Source organism: Cebus imitator, unplaced genomic scaffold (genome assembly GCF_001604975.1).
Source record: "Cebus imitator isolate Cc_AM_T3 unplaced genomic scaffold, Cebus_imitator-1.0 Scaffold196, whole genome shotgun sequence".
NCBI lineage: Eukaryota > Metazoa > Chordata > Mammalia > Primates > Cebidae > Cebus > Cebus imitator.
The window spans coordinates 1,741,159-1,765,093 of NW_016107511.1; the positions used below are offsets into that span (position 1 = coordinate 1,741,159).

The following is a 23,935-nucleotide window of genomic DNA, read 5'->3' on the forward strand; positions in this document are numbered from 1 at the left end:
AAAAAAAAAAAAAAAAAAGGATCCATTTTAGCCTTCTGTATTTTTTTTCTTTTGTATGGCCTCTAACTTTGGATAAAATAATTCACTGCTCATTTGAATCTGAATTTAAAAATGGAAAAAGTCCAGACTCAGTGGCTCAAACTTGTAATCCCAGCACTTTGGGAGGCCAGGGTGGGTGGATCACCTGAGGTTGGGAGTTTGAGACCAGCCTGACCAATATGGAGAAACCACATCTCTACTAAAAATATAAAATTAGCCAGGCCTGGTGGCGCATGCCTGTAATCCCAGCTACTCAGGAGGCTGAGGCAGGAGAATCGTCTGAACCCAGGAGGCAGAGGTTGTGGTGAGCTGAGATCGTGCCATTGCACTCCAGCTTGGGCAACAAGAGTGAAACTCCGTCTCAAAAAATAAAAATAAAATAGTAAGGAGGAAATTAATAGAGAATCCAACCTAATCTGTCCAAATATATGCTCTGGTATGACTGAAGAGAAAAAAATATCATGAACAGAGAAAAACTTCCCACCACCTGAGAATTTAAAAGTATAAATCTGTCCTTTTTGGTCATTTCTGGTCTCCTCTTTCGTAAGGAAAACTTTGAATAAGAGTGGGAACCCAGTGCACTAGGATTTCCCCACATGCAGAAGAATTTGTAAGAAAAAAAATCACCCAATATATTAGAATTGCTTGCTGGTTCTCTTCCAAAACCAGGAAAGTCGTTGCAAGAAATTTTCTTTCCAGCCACAACAGGAGATAAAGAATAAATTGCTCTTACCCTTCCACAGCTACAGAAGTGACTTGAAATTGATGCCTTTAATTTACTTCTAATTGTGTGGATAAGGGGAGCGTCAGACAAGGACGTCTTTCTTGTGCTGCAATGACTGGAAAGAAAACTATGTGGAGAGGATAGAGAAGACTGTTAGCTACCTTGGATTACCCTTACCCAACGATTTCCACTGATTATAACTGTGAAGCAGGCTTCCTCCCGCCTTCTCCATTCCTCTGAGGGAGGAGGCCTAGTGGGGTGAGCCTGGCAGCGGGGGCCAAAGGCAAGGACAACTTGGATCTGTAGCAAATGTTGCAGAGCCCAAGAGAGAACAGCGATGTTCTGTCTGAAGAAGAGAACCGAGTCTCCAGCCAGCAGAGCCCGTCCAACTCGGTCAGAGTGAGCAGGCCAGAGGTGTTTCCAGAACTGAGGTCTGGTGCCAAAGAGGTGTCAGAGACGGAGAGCGGCGAGAGAGAAGGAGAGATGAGAAAGTAACAAGAGGAGGAGGATGCATTAAGAGAAGGTTTGGAGACAGAGCTGACCAGGGAACCAGGCTTAGCTTTGCATGGATGGCATTTTTTTTTCTTTTTTTGAGTTGGAGGTTGGCTATTGTTGCCCAGGCTGGAGTGCAATGGCGTGATCTCGGCTCATCACATCCTCTGCCTCCCTGGCTCAAGCGATTCTCCTGCCTCAGTCTCCTGAGTAGCTGGGACTACAGGTGTGCACCACCACACCCAGCTAATTTTTGTATTTTTAGTAGAGATGAGTTTTTACCATGCTGGCCAGTATGGTCTCAATCTCTTGACCTCATGATACACCCGCCTCGGCCTCCCAAAGTGCTGTGATTACAGGTGTGAGCCACTGTGCCTGGCCAGATGGCTTTTTTTAAAAGCCTGTTGTTCCCATATCATCTTTTTGAACAGTGGTTATAAAAACGTATATAATTTAAACTCATTGAACTAACATTGAAAATATTTTATTGTATGTTAATTACACCTCCATTTTTTTTTTTTTTTGTAAAGTTCATTGAAAGTAGACACAGTAGGAAATGTCCCATGGTTGAAATTACACTTAAAAAGAAAGAAAATGAGCTGGGCGCTGTGGCTCATGCCTATAATCCCAGCTCTTAGGGAGGCAGAGGCGGCAGGATAGCTTGAGCCCAGGAGTTCGAGACCTGCCTGGGCAATATAGCTAGACCACATTCTCCCTACATAGACAGGAAAAAAAACAAAAAGAAAAAAGAAGAAGAAAAAGAAAGGCTAGTCAAATGCAGTAGTGAGACGATGAGAAAGAGTAGAACAAGAGCTCCACCCTGTAACTGCCTGCGAACAATCAACTGAGGTAACTCACTGGCTTTGGGGCCGCCTGAAATCACAATTTTTTTTTTTTTTAGATGGAGTCTCACTCTGCTGCCCAGGTTAGAGTGCAGTGGCGTGATCTCTGCTCACTGCAACCTCCGCCTCCCGAGTTCAAGCGATTCTCCTGCCAGGCTCCTGGGTAGCTGGGATTACAAGGATCTACCACCGTTCCCAGCTAACTTTTGTATTTTTAGTAGAAGTGGGTCTCACTATGTTGGCCAGGCTGGTCTTGAACTCCTGACTTCAGGTGATCCACCTGTCTCAGGTGGATCGAGTTTACCCTGAAGAGAAGTTTAATAAATGTTCATAAGTCCTCCTTTCCACTTAGAAAAATGAGGCGATGAGAGACTGCATTGCCCAAGAATTCAGAAAATAATAAGAGACTTTAATTTCAAAGTTCTGTATAGCCTTGGTTTAAATAAAAGTACCTCCGATATAGCTGATTCTGCTTTGTGGTCAGATTATAAGAGGTCTAATTTATTTTGTAAAATTAGGCGTGCCGGTATCATGAGAAGCCAGAAGAAGACACTGAAATTATTAAGCACGATGATTTAAAATGCTGTCTCCCTTGTGAACCATGGAAGTGGAGATTTATGCTTATTTTTGGATTATTTATTTTTCCTTTCTTTTCTTTTCTTTTAATTGAGGTGGAGTCTCGCTCTGTGGCCCCGACTGGAGTACAGTGCTGTGATCTCTGCTCATTACAACCTCTGTCTCCAGAGTTCAAGCGATTTCCCCTGCCTCAGCCTCCCAAGTAGCTGGGATTACAGGTGCACACCACCACACCCAGCTAGTTTTGTATTTTAAGTAGAGTTGGGGTTTTACCATATTGGCCAGGCGCATCTCAAACTCCTGACCTCAAGTGATCCACTCGCCTTGGCCTCCCAAAGTGCTGGGATTACAGGCATGAGTCACTGTTCCTGGCCCCTATTTGTTTTTGTTTTCATTTTTGAGATAGGGTCTCACCCTGTCACCCAGACTGGAGTGCAATGGTACCATCATGGCTCAGGGCAACCTGGAACTCCTGGGTTCAAGTGATCCTTCCACCTCAGCCTCCTGAGTAGCTGGGATTACAGGTGTGAACCACCATGTCTGGCTAATTTTTGTGGTGTTTGTTTGTTTTGAGACAGAGTCTCACCCTGTCACCCAGGCAGGAGTGCAATGGTGTGATATTGGCTCACTGAAACCTCTATCTCCCGGGTTCAAGCAATTCTCCTGCCTCAGCCTCCTGAGTAGATGAAATTACAGGCACGCACCACCATGCCAGGCTAATTTTTTTGTATCTTTGGTAGAGACAGGTTTTCACCATATTGGCTAGGCTGGTCTCAAACTCCTGACCTCGTGATCCGCCTGCTTCGGCCTCCCAAAGTGCTGGGATTACAGGCGGGAGCCACCGTGCCTGGCCTAATTCTTGTATTTATAGTAGAGGTGGGGTTTTATCATGTTGTCCAGGCTGGTATGAAATTCCTGGCCTCAAGTGATCCACAGCCTCTGCCTCCCAAAGTGCTGGGATTACAGGTGTGAGCCCCCGAGCCTGGCCTGTTATACCTCTTTACATTTCTTTCTTTTTTCTTTTTTTTTTTTTTTGGAGACAGAGTTTCACTCTTGTTACCCAGGCTGGAGTGCAATGGCGCGATCTCTGCTCACCACAACCTCCGCCTCCTGGGTTCAGGCAATTCTCCCGCCTCAACCTCCTGAGTAGCTGGGATTACAGGCACACACCACCGTGCCCAGCTAATTTTTTGCATTTTTAGTAGAGACGGGGTTTCACCATGTTGACCAGGATGGTCTCGACCTCTTGACCTTGTGATTCCCCCCGCCTCGCGGTCCCAAAGTGCTGGGATTACAGGCGTGAGCCACCGCGCCCAGCTTTAAATTTCTTTTAATCCATCACAGGTCCCCTCACCCACTTGGACAATTTTTTTTCCATGACATTTACTTGTTAAAGAGACAGTTTATAGAAAGTCCCACATTCAAGATTTGTCAGATTGTTTCCTTATGAGTCATTTAATGCGTTCTTCCACCCCCTGTATCTCCTGTAAGCCGAAGTGAGATCTCAAGGCTTGATTCGATTCAGGATAAACATTTTTGGATAGAATACTACTTTATAGGTAATCCAGGGTACGTTATGTTGCCTTGTATCAGGAAGCAACTTATCTTTTTTTTTTTTNTGCTTAGGCTGGAGTGCAGGGCACAATCTTGGCTCACTGCAACCTCTGCCTCCCAGGTTCAAGCAATTCTCCTGCCTCAGCCTCCCAAGTAGCTGGGATTACAGACTCCTGCCACCACGCCAGCCTAATTTTTTTATATATTTTTAGTAGAGACGACGTTTCCCCATGTTGGCCAGGCTGGTCTGAAACTTCTGACCTCAGGTGATCCACCAGCCTCAGCCTCCCAAAGTGCTGGGGCCATAGGCATGAGCCACTGCACCATCCAGGAAGCATAATATCATGTTGGCTCACTCTAATCAGGCAAAGTTTGACGTCTAGTATAAGGTGGTGATAGCCATCTTTTAAATTAATTAATTAATTAATTATGTTTGAGATGGAGTTTTGCTCTCGTTGCCCAGGCTGTAATCCCAGCTACTCAGGAGGCTGAGGCAGGAGAATTGCTTGAACCCGGGAGGCAGAGGTTATGGTGAGCCGAGATCCTGCCACTGCACTCCAGCCTGGGCAACAAGAGTGAATTACAGGCATGCCCCGCTCTGCCCAGCTCATTTTGTATTTTTAGTAGAGATGGGGCTTCTCCATGTCGGTCAGGCTGGTCTCAAACTGCCGACCTCAGTTGATCTGCCTGCCTCGGCCCCCCGAGTGCTGGGATTACAGGTGTGAGCCACCATGTCCAGCCAGTTCCATAAGGTTTTAATACCATATTTTTGCTGTAACTTTTCTATGTTTAGATTATGTTTAGAACACATGAATACTTACCATGTGTTACAGTCACCTACGGTATTCAGTAGAGTAACATGCTATACCTGTTGTAACCTAGGAGCAATAGGGTCTACCATACAGCCTAGGTATGTAGCAGACCCTACCATCTAGGTTTGTGTAAGTGCACTCTATGATATTTACACAATGATGAAATAACCTAGTGACACATTTCTTAGAAGCATCCCCATCGTTAAGCGACGCATGACTTTACTTTTAGCAGGAGTGTATGTAACCAAAAAACAAATTAACAGCAGAAATATCATTTTAAAAATCTACAATATTAAGGTTTGGTCAGAGGTCCAAAGAAGTTCATCCAAGTTTCTGACATTTTACACAACTATACAGGTTATTCAATTTCAGAAGCCCACCTGCAAGGCAGGGTCCCTTTAGATCCTGCTCCTGTCAGTGAAAAATGATGCCAGCCTCCTGGTACTTGAATCACACGTGGTTCTGTACCCTGGCTTTCCAAACCAAACTCATTTAGCAACCTAGGGTAACTTCCATGACCTCTCAAATGAGAATACCATGCAACAGGGCATGAGTATGAAGCCCCTAGCAGTGTCCAGTGTGTGGTGGTAGCTCAACAGTCATTCCTTCCATTTTTACGGTCCTAAAAGATTTTCATCCTAAGGGGCAGGAACATAGCCATCTTCAGATTAATGTTGGGATTGCCAGGATATCCAATGAAACAAAACCAACTCTTTTTATACATGAGAGTGAAGATTTCAGTGTGTGTCCATTTTCCTATATACCTGTCCCCTAAGACCTCTAGTTTTATGGAAATTTAACCTTTTATGGAATATACCACATTTACCAAATTTAACCTTTTATGAAATTAACCAATTTATGGAACTTGTACAAATTATTTATCTTCACATAATTAAAACTGTAACTCATGGATTCTGAAACTTACATTATCTGAAATTCACATCACATGTCTATCAATCAGTTGCTGCTGATTTTGGTGTAAGGGTTCACATTTTCAGCCAGGCGCGGTGGCTCATGCCTGCAATCTCAACACTTTGGGAGGTCGAGGTGGGCGGATCACCTCAGGTTGGGAGTCCGAGACCAGCCTGACCAACATGGAGAAACCCCATCTGTACTAAAAATACAAAAATTAGCCAGGTGTGGTGGTGCCTGCCTGTAATCCCAGCTACTCGGGAGGCGGAGGCAGGAGAATCGCTTGAACCTGGGAGACGGAGGTTGCGGTGAGCCGAGATTGCGCCATTGCACTCCAGCCTGGGCAAGAAAAAAAAAAAAAAAAGATTTCACATTTTCAGAGTATGACCTATCTGGAATATATACATAAGGAAATATTCCATAATTGTTTTAATTCCAGGATAAATTTACCTAGGAAAGATAGGAATATTTTAGAGAACCCCACCTTTTTTTTCTTTTCATTATGCTGCTATAACCTTGTGAATCAACCAGATGCAACTTTTCCCTATGCCCCACAGTTCAGGAAAAGACAACCCAGAGCCTACAGAGTTTTGGTTCCCACCCAGCCTGGTCACTGCCACTCATCTGGGTCCCCGTGTCCTCACTGTGAAAACATAGCCTTGGACCAAATATTGTGTAAGGAGATTTCAAGCCCTAAAATTCTATGATGAGTCATCAAGTAATGAACGACAAACTAACCAGGGAGGCAAACTAAAATACATTTCCTGTGGCCAAATTCTCAGAGCCCAGAGGTCAACTTATCAAAAAGGGGGAGGAGTCAAACAGTTGAAGAGCAGTGCCACACACACAAAACAAGTGTCAGCTCGGAAATAGTTTTCTGCCCCTATCTAAACGTGACAAAAATCAAAATATAAATAGGGTTTAAAACTTTAATGTGCTGCCGGGCGCAGTGGCTCAAGCCTGTAATCCCAGCACTTTGGGAGGCCGAGGCGGGTGGATCACGAGGTCAAGAGATCGAGACCATCCTGGTCAACATGGTGAAACCCTGTCTCTACTAAAAATACAAAAAAATTAGCTGGGCATGGTGGCGCGGGCCTGTAATCCCAGCTATTCAGGAGGCTGAGGCAGGAGAATTGCCTAAACCCAGGAGGCGGAGGTTGCGGTGAGGTGAGATCGCGCCATTGCACTCCAGCCTGGGTAACAAGAGTGAAACTCCATCTCAAAACAAAAAACAAACAAAAAAAAACTTTAATGTGTACACTCAGGACACAGACTTCCTGTTCCCAAGAAGGGAAGATATTTTTGCATAATTACAAAGTGTAGCCCTATACCTTGTCCGTTCATACTATACAAAGCATATTATTATACTTGCAAAATACGAAAATGTTTACATGGTATAATTATGTGTATTTATGACACTTTAATTTTAATTTTAAAAAATATATAAAAGGAATTTCATTAGGCTTAGATAAGCTGAGACTACACAAAAGTTTTCCAGGCTATTTAATCAAGTAACTTACAATGTACACATTCCCGAGTATACACCATTGTGGTGACATCATTTGTTTCAGAATTTCCTGCATTCAGCTTAAAAGGTGCTTCTTCCCAAGCAACTGCACTTTTCTGTCAAATGCACTTGATCGAATAGGAGAATTGGGTTCATAAAATGGATTCATTGAAAACTTTACATATAAATCATAAATGTCAGCAAAGAAGTTCTTTATTCCATCTTCTTGTCTTATGTCATGCAGCATAATAAATCTCATATGCCCTGCAGTGACAAATGCTGACACAAACCACTCGTTGAACTTGTCCACCGTTTTCAAGTACATGTTGTTCGACAGCCACATGTTCTCATCTATGAGGTCGAGAGCAGCATGAGCTATCAACTGGTTCAGATGACGATGGTCATCTTTGGATTCTGACTTCCCAGCTGGCAAAAACTCCATTTCAAAAACTGGATTATCATGGTGGCCAACGATTACAAAGTAGAAGCTCCCAGACATGGTCTTCAATATATGGCTCCTGCAGCAAGAGGCCGACAATGGAAACGCAATCAATTTTAATTTTTTTTTTTTTTTGAGATGGAGTCTAGCTCTGTCACCTAGGCTAAAGTGCGGTGGCACAATCTCAGCTCACTGCAGCCTCCATCTCCTGGGTTCCCAACATTTAAACAAGTTACTCTCAAAAGACCAGAATGTCATGGAGGAATTTATTTTTCTGTACTTCTAGGGAGCTGCACGAACCACTCCCTTGTAGTATCTATTCAAAACAAGAGCCACTCCTTTAAAATCCCTGGTAGTCTGGGAAACTGGGTGGTTTTCTAATACTGAGCCCCTAGGTCAGTCTGAAAGGTCTCCTCCTCCTCCAGGTCAAAGCAAAGGACTGTGACCCTATGGTTTCTGCTGATTTATTTGCCCAGCACTGCACAGCCTCCCACGTCTCTAGCTTCTTTGTTGCCCCTACAAACATGTAGATCATATTAAATTTAAGGCCTTCACTGATTTCCTTAGGGGAAACAGAGGAACAATCAACATGGGAACCAACCTTAAGAAAAAGTGCTTAAAGAGTTGCTGATGTCTAGCTTCAGGCACAGCCCCCTACTTCCTTATTTTGTAGTACTTAAAGTAAAAGCCCACAACAATAGAAGTCAGAGAGCCCCTTCCTGAGGTGCTCTACAAGAATTTGCATTTCTGAGAGGCTTCCAAGCGGCCTTACTCAAATTCATCTTTCTTTTCCCCAGGCTGGCAGTTAACTGAGGAATTGCAGGATAAAACGTTAAAGTGCTGGTGAAAAATAGGGATTGCTTACAGATGTTGTAGAATTTGGGGCCAAGAAATCTAAACACTGCCCTCCAATCTTCTCACCCTTTTAGAAGCTACCACGGACAACTGTTTAAAGGCCTTCTGAAAGGACAGTTTTTGGTTAAGTTCCAGGAAGATAGAGCATTATTTTAATCCAGTAGAAAAAGAAGAGGATATGACCCTACAGCGTGCCAGATAAAAAAGTTCAGGGACTAAATTTGCCCCTTGCTTCAATACTTCATAAGATAATTGGACCTGTCGACACCTCGGATGTACACAGCAATGAGTGTATAAAATTACTGAGTTAAGGCGGTGCTGGTTTCCGAGATGAGAAACTCTGAGGTGCAGACCACTAGGGCATATTGTGCTACCAGGGAAGTTTTATCGAGTCCTTAAGAAGCCCTGCTTGGTCTTTTTGAAGGCTGGGTATAGGTCGATAAATGGAGCGTAGTTGTTTAAACAGTTCTACTAAAGTTCTGACATCAACTCTAGCTTAAATCTATATAGCTGCAGGTAATGTAATCAGGCCATACTCTTCCAAGCTGGCAGCCATGGCAAAAGTCCCTTTCTCTTGGCGCGAAATACAAGGAAATCCAAGAACTACTTTAAGCTCTATATGCCAAAGACCCGGAGTTAAGTTACTAGGGTGGGGATGTGTAAAGGTCTGGTGACTCACTAAAGTCAGCTGGGACCTGGGGTGCTGGCACCCAGAGGATACAGAAGAAACAAAAGTTGGGGGGCTGGCGAAGGTCGCGAACACACTTGATCTCTGATTGGCGGAGCCGCTCAGAGTTTTCTTTATGGCGTCACCGAGTACCTGCCTGTAGAAAGGCCCCGTCTCCGTGACGTCACGCCCTGCTGGCCAATCAGAGGCCTCGGTCTGCGGGCCCCGAGGAGGGTTGTGGGCCCTTTTTTGTGAATGAAGCGCCGCGGAGCAGCCCTGCCGGGGTCCCCGCGAGCCGCGTCCCGCTGTGCCCAGGCGCCTCCGCAGCGGCGTCCGCGTCCGCGTCAGCGGGGGGCGCGCACGGTTACCCCGGGCAGCCCCGGCCGCCAGCGGCAGCCCCGTCGCCTCGGCCGCGCTAGCGGGCTGAGGGCACCTGGGGGCGGGCTGGGGGCGCCGGCCGCGGCAGGAGGCGCTGTAGCGAGGGCTGCGGCGCGGGTTCCGCGGCGGCGGCGGCGGCGGGAGGGAGCGGGGCAGGCGCCGTGGGCCGGGCCCCTCCTCCGGCTCCTGCGCGGCCGGCGCCCGCCGTCCCCGCAGCGCCGCTCTGCGCCCGCCGCCCCGAGCGCCCGAGCGGGGCTGACGAGAGCCTCGGCGGGCGCGCGGGCGGGCGCGCGGGGCCATGGTCGTGGCCCCCTGACGGGCCGCGGCCGCCTCCATGAAGCGGAAGAGCGAGCGGCGGTCGACCTGGGCCGCCGCGCCCCCCTGCTCGCGGCGGGGCTCGTCGACCTCGCCGGGCGTGAAGAAGAGCCGCAGTTCCGCGCCTCAGGACCCGCGCCGCCTGGACCCCGAGGACGACGTGTACCTGGACATCACCGGTGAGCCGGCCACCGGGCGCGGAGGGCCCCGGACGGCCGCACCCGGCGCGGGGCCCTGGCCCACCTCCCGGGTTGCCCCGGGCCTCCGGGGGCCGGCCGAAACGCCTCCGCGCCCACCCTCCTAAACGCTGCGTCCGCCACACCCCCTTTGGGAGCCCGGCTCCCAGGGAGCGCCCCCCACCCCAAGTTTCCAGTTGCGTGGGCTGCGAGCTGTAACTTTAGCCGGTGCTACAGCGAGATGAACCGAGGGTCACCTTTCTTGGTTGCGGGCGTCAGCCCGGCGCCTCGAACCTGCAGGTCCTCCCCGCGGGCTGCTTCTGAGAGCCTGTGGATTTCGCCTCCCGGGGTTGCCAGCCCGGTTGGCCCTCGCGCGAGTCACAATCAGTCCCGGAGGATTCACCGAGCGCGCTGAACGCGCCTGGCACGGGAGCTGCCCCTTTTTGCCGTTGGCCGTACCCCCGCTGCTCCGTAGCCTCCAGGACCCCGGGGCGCCGCGTTCCCTGGCCGGCGCGGAAGCCCGAGCCCTTCTCCCAGTTGTCCTGCGCCCTGGCCACCAGCGCGACCCCCGCAGGTCTGCGCCTCCCGGGGTCTTCTCCCCTCCGGGGCCTCGAAAAGGAAGGTGTCACGTTAATGGCATTCGAGCCAGCCGAATGCCCGGGTTGTCACTTGAGAAATCCCTGCCAGCCAGAGCAGGTAGCCTAGCAGCCCTTCGATAGCTGTTCTGTTAGTGCTGATTCGATCGTTCTTGGAGACTCATAAATCCAATTTGGCAGCTGTTAGGTTTGCTGAGATTGACAGTGACGCGTGTGAAGGCATTAAATGTGATGATGTATGTGGCAACGCTGTGTAAACAGCAGAGCTGTCCACGGTTTTGAGGGAATTGGCAGTCTTTCTGTGGTGGGGAATGTGTCAACCTCGGGGCATGGCGTTATTAAAAACTGTTTCCCGCCCTTAGCCTTTGATAAACCAGGTGAGCTGGAGTGGCGAGAACATTGAGTTGAGTGTTAGGACAAACGCAGATGTTAAGGAGAAATAATATTCTAGGTTCATGGACGGTCTGGAAACTAAGGTCCATTTGGAACGAAGCTGAGAGCAGAGCAGGTTTGCTGGCTTTGGTGGGTGGCCCTTGGGAGCCAGGGCGGGCAGAGGAAGGGGTAGCCCTGAGTACCAGTCCCTGGCAGTTAACTGTGGGGCCTGGGTGCGTGGTGGCGCTGCAGGAGGTGAAGCCTGCTGAGGCTGAGAACCAGGTCCTTCCAACGTTGTGTACTTCCGAGGAGAGGGCCTCGCCAAGGACGGGTGGGGCTGGGAGCGGGTGTGCCTACACATTGCTTCTGCCTGTTATTATTTATCCCTTTTAAAACGATCTCTGTTGAATGGCATTTAATTTTAGGACAAATAATTCATTTTATATGGTACGGAACTCCAATTCTAAAGGTGCACAGAAGAATATACAGAAAAGTTGGTCTTACAGCTTCCAGGGGTCTTTCTCTAGAGGCAACTACTCTTCCCAGTTCCTGCAGGCATACCACATTTGCTATATATTCTCTACCATACACGTGCGAGTAGCACACAACATGTTGTGCACATGGTTCCATTTTCATAGTGTTTTTTATTAAAATGATTGTTCTGAATTGGTGCATACAAGACTTACTTGATTTTAATTACCAGTTAGTCCAGTGTACATACGGTTTTATGAATAAAACCATTTAAAAGTACATAGGGATTTAAATTATATATAGATTTAAATGTTTTTTAACTTATTTAGACAGTCCCTGTTGATGAACGTTCAGTCAGAGGGTTTGTGACAGCAAAGTCATTGGAGTAAATAAATGTTTCTCCTTGATGGAGATCAAATGTGATGTGGCTAGCCTTCGTGAGGCAGTCACCAATTAATTAACTTCAGAAAAATGTAACCAAGCAGAATACTGAGGAGAGGTGCATTATATGAAATAAAAATGCTATCAGATTTCCAACTCTAATAATGGAAGGGTCCAACTTTAATGTAAGGGAGCTCCAGGGAAGTAAAGGTTATAGTCACCTTTCCTTGTGACTTCTCTAGGTGTCCCTCAGTGATAGTCTTGGCTTCCTGGAAAAATGATACTTAATCAGTCTGTTGCAGTGTGATATACAAGGCCAATTAAAGTATATTCAGATGCAGTGTTCAGATTACTTTTTATTGGGCTTTGGGGGAAGGCTTGAGGCCTGTCCTCAGCAAATGGCAACTAGTCCCTTCCTTCCCAACCTGTTTTTCCCTCCATTATTGTTTTCTTAATTTAAAAAGCAGTGCATGGCTGGGCGTGGTGGCTCACACCTATAATCCCAGCACTTTGGGAGGCCGAGGAGGGTGAAGTCAAGTGATGGAGACCATCCTGGGCAACATAGCGAAACCCCGTCTCTACTAAAATACAAAAATTAGCTGGGCGTGGTGATGCACACCTATAGTCCCAACTACTCGGGAGGCTGAGGCAGGAGAATTGCTTGAAGCCAGGAGGCGGAGGTTACAGTGAGCTGAGATCACGTCACTGCCCTCCAGCCTGGTGCCTGGCAAAAGAGAGAGGCTCTGTTTCAAAAAAAAAAAAAAAAAAAAAAAAAGCAGTGCATGTACACTTCCAAACATTATTAAATGAGTCTTATAGAGTCTCCCTCCCTTGGTAATGATTTTCATCCTTCAATTTTCTGTGCACATTAAAGTTTCTAGAAATTGTGCCATACCAGCAGGATTTGTTTTGTTTTGTTTTTTGAGACAGAGTCTTTCTCTGTCACCCAGGCTGGAGTGCAGTGGCGCCATCTCAGCTCACCACAACTTCCACCTCCCGGGTTCAAGCGATTCTCCTGCCTCAGCCTCCTCAGTAGCTGGGAATACAGGCGCATGCCACCATGCCCAGCTAATTTTTGTATTATTAGGAGAGACGGGGTTTCAGTATGTTGGCCAGGCTGGTCTCGAACTCCTGACCTCGTGATTCATCTGCCTTGGCCTCCCAAAGTGCTGAGATTACAGGCCTGAGCCACTGCACCTGCTGATTAATTTTTTGATGGTTGCATTGTATGGCTGCATCATGATTTATTTAGTGGTAATAAATAGATGGTTATTTGGGAGTTTTCCAGTCCTTATTGCAAATGGCTACAGTAGCATCAGTGTATGTGTCTGTCTACATGTGTGACTATATCTATAGAGTACATTTCTAGAAGTGACGATGCCAGGCCAGAGTACATATAGACTTTATCCGTTCCTCAGTGGACTTTTTGGCTATTATGAATAATGCTGCTGTGAACATTCATATACAGGTTGTTGCATGGACAGGTTTTCAGTTCCTTTGGATATCAAACCTAGGAGTAGAATGGCAGGGTCATATGGTAACTCCATGTTTAATGTTTGAGGAACTGTCAGACTCTTTTTGCAGAACGAGGCTACACCACTAGCATTCCCCCCAGCAATGTACCAATTATTCTACATCCTCGCCAACACTTATTATTGGATTGACAGGATTCTTTCACAGTGGAGTAGTTTTGTAAAAATTAATACATGTTGTCACTTCTGTCCAGCCTGCCCTTAAATACATCATTTTAAAACTTTAGTCCTTTGACATTTTTATTGTAACCTATTTAATCTGTAAATTGAATTCCCATAGATCCCAGGATACTTCATGTGTGTGTATTTAACATAGGATGCTTCATGCCTATTTTTGTTTCTATCGTCATCTGTTATATGTCACTATCATTTAGTGTCTAGCCGCCCACACCACTATACTGGGCATTTACTCTTACTAGGAGCAGACTACAGGGTTTAATTTGCACCCCAACCGCATCCACCTCTCACGCAGCCAATTCATTCAGTTCTTGCATTGTGCACATGGATTTTTTTTACTTGAGCTGTACTCCTAGTGCAGTTTCAGTGCACCATGAAAATAAAAAGTCATAAAGACAGTGTAGGCTGAGCGCAGTGGCTCACATCTGTAATCTTAGCACTTTGGGAGGCCAAGGCAGGCAGATCACCTGAGGTCAGGAGTTCCAGACCAGCCTGGCTAACATGGTGAAACCCCATCTCTACTAAAAATGCAAAAATTAGCTGGGCATGGCGGCACCCGCCTGTAGCCCCAGCTACTTGGAAGGCTGAGGCAGGAGAATCCCTTGAACCTGGGAGGTGGAGGTTGCAGTGAGCAGAGATCGAACCACTGCATTCCAGCCTGGGTGACAGAGAGAGACTCCATCTCAAAAAAACAAACAAACAAACAAAAAAACCAGGCAGTGTAAACTGTAAGCGTTAATGCTAAAAAGATGCTGAGTAAAGATCAGAATGAGCTGTTACCAGTCTAGGAAACTTGAGGAAGTGGGGAGGTTAAGGAGAGTTTTCAAGGAAAAAATACTGCATTTTTCTCTGAACCTTGTTCATGTCAGAGGTCTGAATCTTTGTCTATTTTCCTATCCCATAAATAGGGACTTCCATTCATGGCAGTTTACTTCCTCCTTTACTCAGGAAAAAAAAAATACTTAAAGACTTTAACATTACTGCATATATCTATGTTCGATAATTTATAAGATGGAATAGTTGGTGCAGAGCTTCTATTTATTTTACTATTTTTATTTTTAAAATTTCTGATTGGGCTGGGAGCAGTGGCCTATAATCCCAGCACTTTGGGATGCCAAGGCAGGCAGATTGCTTGAGCCCAGGAGTTCAAGACCAGTCTGGCCAACATGGCAGAACCCCTACTCCGGAGGCTGAAGTGGGAATCACTTGAGGATCACTTGAGCCTGGGAGGTCAAGGCTGTAGTGACCTGTGTTCATTCCACTGCACTCTAACCTGGGCAACAGAGACACGATAAAACCCTGTCTCAAAAAAAAAAAAAAAAAAAGAAAAATTCTGATTAGTAAAGAATATTGGTAATAGCTACTGGCTAAAAGGTTCTTGGTGGTTGTATTAAATTTATTTACCTTTTTAAAAGTAAGTTTTTCAGTGTCTGCTGTGATCTGACTTTTAAAGACTGTATTATAACAGTAAATAGTTTTATTGGAGAAACACTAATTGAGGTCAGAATTGTCATTTTAAAGCACTGATTAATGGTGATGTATTGGATACTCATCAAGTAAATTAAACAAATACAGCATTTCTCCTCCCTCTTTCCTTTTTAGGATCTTTAAAATTCACAGCAGACATTAGACAGGGAAAATTTATTCATTAATTCAAGAAGTATTTATTGCATGCTTACTATGTAAAATAGTCATGCATATTCATTGCAGTGATGGAAGTATATTTTTCTTGATAGAAAAGGAATGCTGTTATGTAGAGCACTAAGTCAAGGAGAAAAATTGTCTTTTCTTCAAGAGTTTGGTATTATGGTAGATAATTCAGTTTCAGAACTGAAGCCCATCGTAGTATGTAGTGTGCATTTTTCTTCTTGCCTATGTCTTGGTTCTCTACTTACACTTAAATTTGTCTGTAATGTGAATTTGTATTCTTGATTTCTATGCTTGCTTAATTCTTCAACATCTGCGCTTCTGATGTTCATGTTATCTGCTTTAAATCTAATTCCTTAGGCACTCCAACACCACATGCAGGCAACAATTTGACAGTTTCAAATGTCACTCCTTAAATGGACATACAGAATAGTTGGGCTCAGACATGAAGGCAAAGTGGACTAATTGTGTTGCAGAAACAGTACTGATGCCAGGGAGTTGCCAGTCAGTGCAAGTTGTAATTGCTCTCTCCTTTTGAATGGGAAGAAATGTTCCCTGTTTCTATCAAGGTTAGGAAGAGCTGAACTGAAACCACACTGGATTTTTAGGATGGAAGAAGGGCATTGGTGCACACAAGTGACATTTCTCGAAAGCTCTGAGATGGTCTGTAGGAACACTGAATTGATAAATCAAATGCTTTGCTTTTAGGGGAAAGAATTTCAGAAGATCAAAACCTTCCACTTTCCCCCCTGAAGAAGCCAAGGGCCAGAGATAAAATTGGGCCTCATTGATGTAGTTTCCTTTTGGCAAAGTAATGACTACCTGACTTTTACTGTTGCCAGCAGATGAAGCTGCTTCACAGTTGTACATAAATGATCTATTGGTCATCTCCTAGTTAGTCCTGTGCTACTTAGGCTAGGAGATGAATAATTACCTACTGAATTTGGGAAAAATGAGCAAACCAAGTACATAATTCAGGTCTTCTGCAGTCCGTGCTGTTTTCCAAATTGACTGTCATTAACAGCCCCAGTTTTCCAGATACTTTATTCATTCAACAAATGCATAATGAATTTGTGCAAATGAATACCTACTCTTCCAAGCTTTCTTCCCCCTTCAAGTGCTAAAAATAGAGTACTGCCAGAGACAGTCCCTGCTCTCATGGAGTTTATGTTTTCTGTGTTAATTGAGAAAATAACACTGGGAGGGTCTGAGGAACTAGCATATGAGTAATCATATTGCGATTGAAATCATTGGGGAAGAAAAACTTTAATCGAAGAGTTTTTGAAGAGCCAATTCTGTGAGGCCAACTAAGCTAGCTGTTAGTTATGAGGACACTGGGGAAACCTAGTCTCTGTCCCATCCTGGGGTTGAGCACAGATGGATTATTAATAACCTTTTGGAGCCTCGATGCTCTCATCTGCAACAGATTTGTTACGAGAGTGAAGTGAAGGGGATGCATATGAAGTGCCTGGCTTGATGCCCATTGATGGCCAGGGCTACATCAGTGTTCTCTTGTGTCACACGCGTGACAGCAGTCTCGAGTACAAAGGGCAGGCTCAGGCACAGTCATCACGCCTGGAAGGGTTTCAAGCTAAGAAGCAAACATTCCCGTGTACTTGCACAAAAGGTTCAGTGAATCAGCACAGTGGAAATGCAGTGTGTTCCTCTCTCTGCTTCTGAGAGCAGGCTCAGGGCAGAAATGCTCCAGATGAGGCTGGCTCAGTATTTGTCAGAGCAGCGGAGGAGGTTTGGCGCCGTGGCGATCGTCTTTTCTGTCTTGGGAGAAATGTTACGGTTTCTCTTTAGAAAGATTCCCTATAAAAGGAGGAATAAACCCAAGCTGTTACTTGATTCTTGAGGCTATTAGGTATTTTTATTATACTGAAGACTTATATTGCCTAATATTAAATTGCAGCTAAGCTTATTGTTGGGGAGGTCTTCTTAAAGATGGGAGACCCCCTTACCATGGGAGAGCCTGAGGTAGAAAATGAAACCATATATGAAATTATTTACTGATAGAATATAAATTTTCAGAGTGGTTAATTTAAAAAAATGGTCTCATATATGTTTTAAAATAGTGTTTCACAGATGATTAGCCAAAAGATTTGAAACTGATGGTGCATATTATTGGAAGACAGGGCCTTTTTTTGATTTTTTGTTTGTAAAACAAATTACCTTTCAAAGGACATTTCTATGCTTAATGTGTAACAGAGAGAAACAAGTTACTTGGAAAGGTTGGGAATAGGATATAAAGAAGAAATTAGATCTTTAAATCTATTTTTTATTACCCTGTGAGAAATGAATTTAGTAGCCAGTATTTTGTTTTCCTTTCCATCTTAGCTACTGAATATTTTTATAACCTAAGTAAATCCTTCACATTAAAATTGTTATAAGGATCTGTAAATTGACATGAAAACATGGACAGACCATCTGAACATCTCAAAGCCACGCCTCATCTAGATCAGGCGCCTTTATGAATGAGGTAAGTAGGTGCGGGGTTGTTGAGGACAAATGTGGAAGAGATTGTATTAGAGACAAACAGACTGGTTCGCAGGAACTAACCAATCTTCAAATATTGTTTCTTTCCACTATTTCATTTTTAGCTTTCAAAGTGAGTCATTTGATTTCTAGTTTTATAAGAAGAATTGACTTCCATATTAGGCAGGGATTACTTTTGAAAACATTTTCCAAAATTGATTGTAACCTTGTAAACTCAAGGATATTGAAGTGGAATGTGTACATCTCATCTGGACTCTCTAGTTTATATGAAAGTTTTACGCCCTTCTCTCTCTTTTTTTTTTCTATAGCTTTTCATGGATACTGCTCCAACAAAGGTATTCAGATCATTGACTACTTTGCAGTTCTTTTATATGACTTTAAACTGTAGAATTTAATCTGTTAGTTGTCATTCTTGGTTCCGTCCTTTCCTGTTTGCTTGTCTTAATCTTAGGTAGCAGATTCAGTTTTCCGTAACTGTAGAGTAGCGTTGGTATGTTTATGACTTAAGTTGAAATTTGTCTTTATATGAAAAGTTTTGTTGATTTCTATGATAGTTAATACTAAAAGTAGTTTTTGCGATATTTTATTGGATTAATATAAATGCCAAGTTTGGGTGGTAGATAGTTTTGGTAATATTCAATTTTCCTTTTTAAATTGAATCTCACTTTTGTAGGCTCTTGTGGAAAGGGTACTCACAATGAGTTGTTATATCTTTAACAGCTACTCTTGATTTTTTTTCTGAGGTCAGTTCTTTCTAGACATTTATTTGATTAATAGACAGGTTTATATCATATTTACTGAGTTTGGCAAGAGGGAGGTGTCATGAAATGCTAACTTGGGGAACAGTGAAGTGCTTTTATATTTCTTTTTTAATTTAAAAAGTATTCTTATTCACTTTGACTTTTAGATGCCTCAGATATGGGCAGTAAGCAGAAAACAAATCTGAGTGGGCATATATGCGTGTGTGTTTGTGTGTGTGTGTGTGTGTGTCTGTCTGTGTGTGTGTGTCTGTCTACATATCTTTCCAATTTAAAACAATTCTTACTTTAATCTCTTGGTCTTTTATACAGCTTTTTTAATCTCAGCATTATTTATATTCTAGAGGAGCAATTCTTAGCGAATGCTTTATTCACCAGTTGGTTCAAAAATTTAGTCTGATTCATTGTCTTTAAGTCTGAAAAGCTGGATAAATTAATTCTAGTTGCATAAGATCGCATATCAACTTCATTTCTCAGGTAGTTCAGTTTTATACCATTAAAATTTGGTTGGCAGTGTACTTTTTACAAAATAAAAACATCTTGTTCCGGGTGTCTGTGATATTTGTTGTTCCTTCAAGTTCTCATTTGAAAGTAAAATTACTTTCTTGGCACTGCTGTGCAATTTATGACATTGATCTTTTTATATCCAATCCATAATGCAATATAATCATTACAAATTCTGAATTCTGCAAAGCCTTCTCTTGATTTTAGGACCATCTCAGCTGAATCATTCTTTGTATTTTGCTTATTTATTATTTGTATTTACATGACTGGTGCTATGGAACTAATTAATGTATTTATTCTACAAGTATTTATTAAGCAACTGCTTGAATTGGGCCAACTGTTATTTAAAAAAGCAGGGGCAAGGGATGTTATAAATCTTGCCCCTTTTCCCTGAAGACTGGCAAAGAATACACTCTTAAGTCATCATCTCAATGAAGACAGGTAATGAAAGAATTAATCATTATGTAGTTTGCTCTCTTCTTCATTTAAACAACATCAGTTTCAAAGAATTGTGTGTTGGAAATGTCACTCGATAATTCCCATACAAAATGAATAATTTGGACTGAGCGGAATGGCTCACACCCGTGATCCCAGCACTTTGGGGAGACCATGGCAGGCAGATCACTTGAGGTCAGGAGTTCAATACCAGCCTGGCCAACATGGTAAAACCCATCTCTACTAAAAATACAAAATTAGCTAGACATGGCAGGTGACTGTAAGCTCAGCTCCTCGGGAGGCTGAGGCAGTAGAATTGCTTGAACTGGAGGTTGCAGTGAGCAGAGATTGCACCACTGCACTCCAGCCTGGGTGACAGAGTGAGACTCCGTCTCAAAAAAAGATAAATAACTTTTCCAATGTCTGGTGAAAATAATTTGTCTTATGGTGTGTCTTTTCATGTGTGTTTTAACCTTTAAAAGAAACAACAGGGAAAGTGTCATTTTGGTATGTAACTAGTTATACATTATATAAGTATATGTTAATAATTCACCGAAAACCCTATCTCTACTAAAACATATCTAAAGGAAAAGGTTTACATTTCAATTAATTCTATATCTCTAATTTGAATCTCCAGCTATCCCAGAGGATAAGATGTCTTTAAAATAAGATGTCTTGTTTATTCTTGGTAAGAAGTAATTACAGAGCACCTTTAAGCTGGGTATTGCTTCTTAAATTGAAGGCACTAAAGATAAAAATTACTAAATATTTCGGGAACTAGATTTAATTGTGTGTCTTGAACTGAAAAACATTCTAATTTTCCATTCTTTTATTGGTGCTGGGGAAGAACTGCTTTGACATGAATGCATTAACAGAATTCAAATGTCGGTCTTAAATTTTGGAGAGTAGTTCTCAGTTTGCTCTTGGAATTTATTATTGTAATACTGTCATTAGATAGCTTGTTGGAAGCACCTAATATGTGAAAGTGAAGCATCTTAACGTTTATCTCTTTTCTTTCTGACAATGAACTGTCAAAAAAGCTTTGAGTTTAGCTAGCAAGCACAACTGAGGCTGGGATTTTAACTCCACTATTAATATATTCTAATTTTAAACTACTGTAACTGAAAGGGCATACAGTACTAATTCAATCCAGATACATTTGAATGTGTATGATAGTCTCATCCTTGCAAGAGATGCTGCAAGAGACACGGCAGAGATTTCAGACCGGACTACTGACGTCGGAAGTAACACTAACTAGCACACAGACCGGGTCAGACAAGGTTAAACCCAGTGCTGCCAGCTGTTTTGCGTGGGGCACCTTATCCGTAAAAGTCAGAGAGAGTCAAACAAGATGTGTGCTTCTGAATGAATGGGATCCTTGGAAAGGAGGTTTGAACTAGGTTTTAAAGATTTTTATATTTTCCCCTCCAGAACCAGCAGGAACTGTTCTGGATCACAGAAACACATGAGACTCCTTTCTTCTTGACAGCACCAGTGACCCTGTGGTGGCAGTTGTGGGGTGGGTGATTGCTGGGAGTGGGAATGGACTCTACCCCACCATGAGGCAAAGATTCTTTTCCAACTTCCCCAGACCTGTCCCGCCGTGCTTTTGTATTCTGTCACTAAAAAGCATTAAGACATCCCATGTAACCTGAAGTAAATAACAGCTTTGCTCCAAAATGGAAAAAAAAAAAATTATTTAGTGATCTCTGTCTTACTGAGGAAGGCAGGAAAACGAAGAAATACCCCGAACCATCCTTTATCCCTGGGGGCCTCTTCAGGTAGCACTGAAAAGATTTTTAGAGCTTAAATTTTTGGATTCAGAAGACAACCATTTCCTGCCACAGTGCTAACAGAATTTTTTCTTAATGTGAAAGTTTTGGGAATTTCCAAAATAAAGATCTGTGGGTTATTCTGAAAGCTGACCAGTAAATTCCCAATAAACTCAGAATCCCCCGCTGCCCCGCTTTTTATTAATTAAAGCTCTGGATTAGGAACTCTTATTTAAAATTAAAAAAAAATTTTTTTTGAGACATAGTCTTGCTCTCTTGCTCAAGCTGGAGTGCAGTGATGCAGTCATAGCAGCCTCCATTTCCTGGGCTCGTGATCCTCCCACATCAACCTCCTGAGTAGCTGAGACTGCAGGTGTGTGCCATCATGCCCAACTAATTAAAAAAAAAAATTTAGTAGGTCAGGCGCAGTGGCTCACGCCTGTAATCCCAGCACTTTGGGAAGCCGAGGCAGGCGGCTCACCTGAGGTCGGGAGTTCAAGACCCGCCTGACCAACATAAAGAAATCCCGTCTCTACTAAAAATACAAAATTAGCCAGGTGTGGTGGCGAACAGCTGTAATCCCAGCTACTCAGGAGGCTGAGGCAGAAGAATCGCTTCAAACTGGGAGGCAGAGGTTGCGGTGAGCTAAGATCATGCCGTTGCATTCCAGCCTGGGCAACAAGAGTGAAACTCTGTCTTGGAAAAAAAATTTTTTTTTTTTGTAGAGATGAGGTCTCACTATGTTGCTCTCAGGCTGGTTTCATAGTCTTGGGCTTAAGCCGTTGTCCTCCCCAGACTTCCCAAAATGTTGTGATTATAAGCATGAGCACTGCGCCTGGCTGGAACTCTTAGTTTAAAATGATTTCAGACAAATAATCTTTTTTTTTTTTTTTTTTTTTTTTTGAGATGGATTCTTACTCTGTTGCCCAGGCTGGAGTGCAGTGGTAAGATCTTGATTCAACTGCAGCCTCTGCCTCCTGGGTTCAAGTGATTCTCCTGCCTCAGCCTCCTGAATAGCTGGTATTACAAGCACACACCACCCCACTGGCTTATTTTTGTATTTTTAGTGGAAATGGGATTTTGCCATGTAGTCCAGGCTGGTCTTGAACTCCTGACCTCAGGTGATCTGCCCACCTCGGCCTCCCAAAGTGCTGGCATTACAGGCCTGAGCCATTGTGCCTGGGCAACAACTATTATTTTAATATAGAGACTTATGAATAGAAATACTAAGTTTTGTTGTTTAATGCTATACAACTATTTTTCAGTAAAAGCTGATTTTTTTGTGTACCTATTACACATCCCATTGAACATAATGCCATGCAGTGCTGCTTTGTTGTAACTATTTGTCTTTGAAATTTTATTTTTTTTGAGGCAAAATTTTGCTCTTTTTGTGCAGGCTGAAGTACAGTGGCTCAATCTTCCAGCCCACTGCAGCCTCCATCTCCTGGGTTCAAACAATTCTCCTGCCTCAGCCTCCCAAAGTGCTGAGATTACAGGTGGAGCTGAGGCACACCTTACCACCCCAGCCCTCGAAATATTTTACTAAAACTAAGTAGGCATATATACATCTGCAGTCAGTGTCTTGCTTTGCATTCCCCAGAACAGATGCTGAGTCAAGGATCCAGTGCAAGCACTTCCTTTGGGAATGATCCCAGGAAGCACTCACAGGGGAGTGGGGAAGTGAGATGGAAAGGAAAGGCAGGCCACAAATGGCTCATTATCAGGCAGGTTACTACTGTGGGAAGGGAGTTAGAGCCTGCAGGGGAAAGCTGGGAGCCAGTATATGTTACACACTGCAGAGTTATCCTCACTGAGGGTTGAGGGCTTGGGATATTTATATGCCAGTCACTTACCCGTGCATGTGGCTTTCGGGGGAGTGGGGAATGATCATTTTCAAGTCCTCTGATGGGAGGCAAATTGGACTCTTTTGGCCCGAGAAAGCCCTGAAAGAAATACTGGTGCAACTGGAAATTGTGCTGAAAGTGGGGAGGGGACATGGGTGGTTCTTATAGCGCATGCTGCATTCCATTACGTTAGTTATTTTTTTTCCTTTGTGCTCTTAGTGCTGTTACTGTGAGCTCTTAGCTGGTTCCCTCTCAACCATTATCCGTAAACTGAATGTGTTATTGTCACTGTGCTGTGTCCTGGTGGGGCATTTTTGACAGTGAATGTTGAGAAAACATATGCATGTGACAGGGTGGATTTGTTAAAAGCAATGGAAAGGTAAGTACTAAACTGGATGTTCAAAATGCAAGCTTTGGCTGGGCCCGGTGGATCACCTGAGGTGACGAGTTCGAGACCAGCCTGGCCAACATGGTGAAACCCCATCTCTACTAAAAATACAAAAAAAGTAGCTGGGCATGGTGGCGCGTGCCTGTAATCCCAGCTACGTGGGAGGCTGAGGCAGGAGAATTGCCTGAACCTGGGAGGCGGAGGTTGCAGTGAGACAAGATCGTGCCACTGCACTCCAGCCTGGGTATTAGAGCAAGACTACGTCTTTGAA

General features: G+C 43.9%; 2 protein-coding genes across 8 annotated transcripts in view; one reads left to right on the forward strand and one right to left on the reverse strand.

Moving 5' to 3' along the window:
- Positions 1 to 7,415: 7,415 nt before the first annotated feature.
- On the reverse strand, positions 7,416 to 11,008 carry LOC108317024 (trafficking protein particle complex subunit 2-like). Its single transcript, XM_017547183.2, has 2 exons — positions 10,546 to 11,008; positions 7,416 to 7,976 (listed from the first exon to the last, which is right to left on the reverse strand). Exon 2 carries the CDS (start codon positions 7,955 to 7,957, stop codon positions 7,535 to 7,537), a length of 423 nt encoding a protein of 140 aa, XP_017402672.1. The 5' UTR covers positions 7,958 to 7,976; positions 10,546 to 11,008; the 3' UTR covers positions 7,416 to 7,534.
- CDC14B (cell division cycle 14B) overlaps positions 9,671 to 23,935 on the forward strand; it is a 118,963-nt gene continuing 104,698 nt past the window's right edge. For 5 of the 7 annotated variants that reach the window (XR_001830556.2, XM_017547173.2, XM_017547178.2 and 2 more), the window contains exon 1: positions 9,671 to 10,291. Coding sequence is in view for 6 of the 7 variants with exons in the window: in XM_017547173.2 (XP_017402662.1) it covers positions 10,132 to 10,291 (160 nt within the window). In the remaining variant the exon portion in view is untranslated. The remainder of the gene's footprint in view (positions 10,292 to 23,935) is intronic. The other 2 variants (XM_017547180.2, XM_017547168.2) reach the window with 1 other exon arrangement.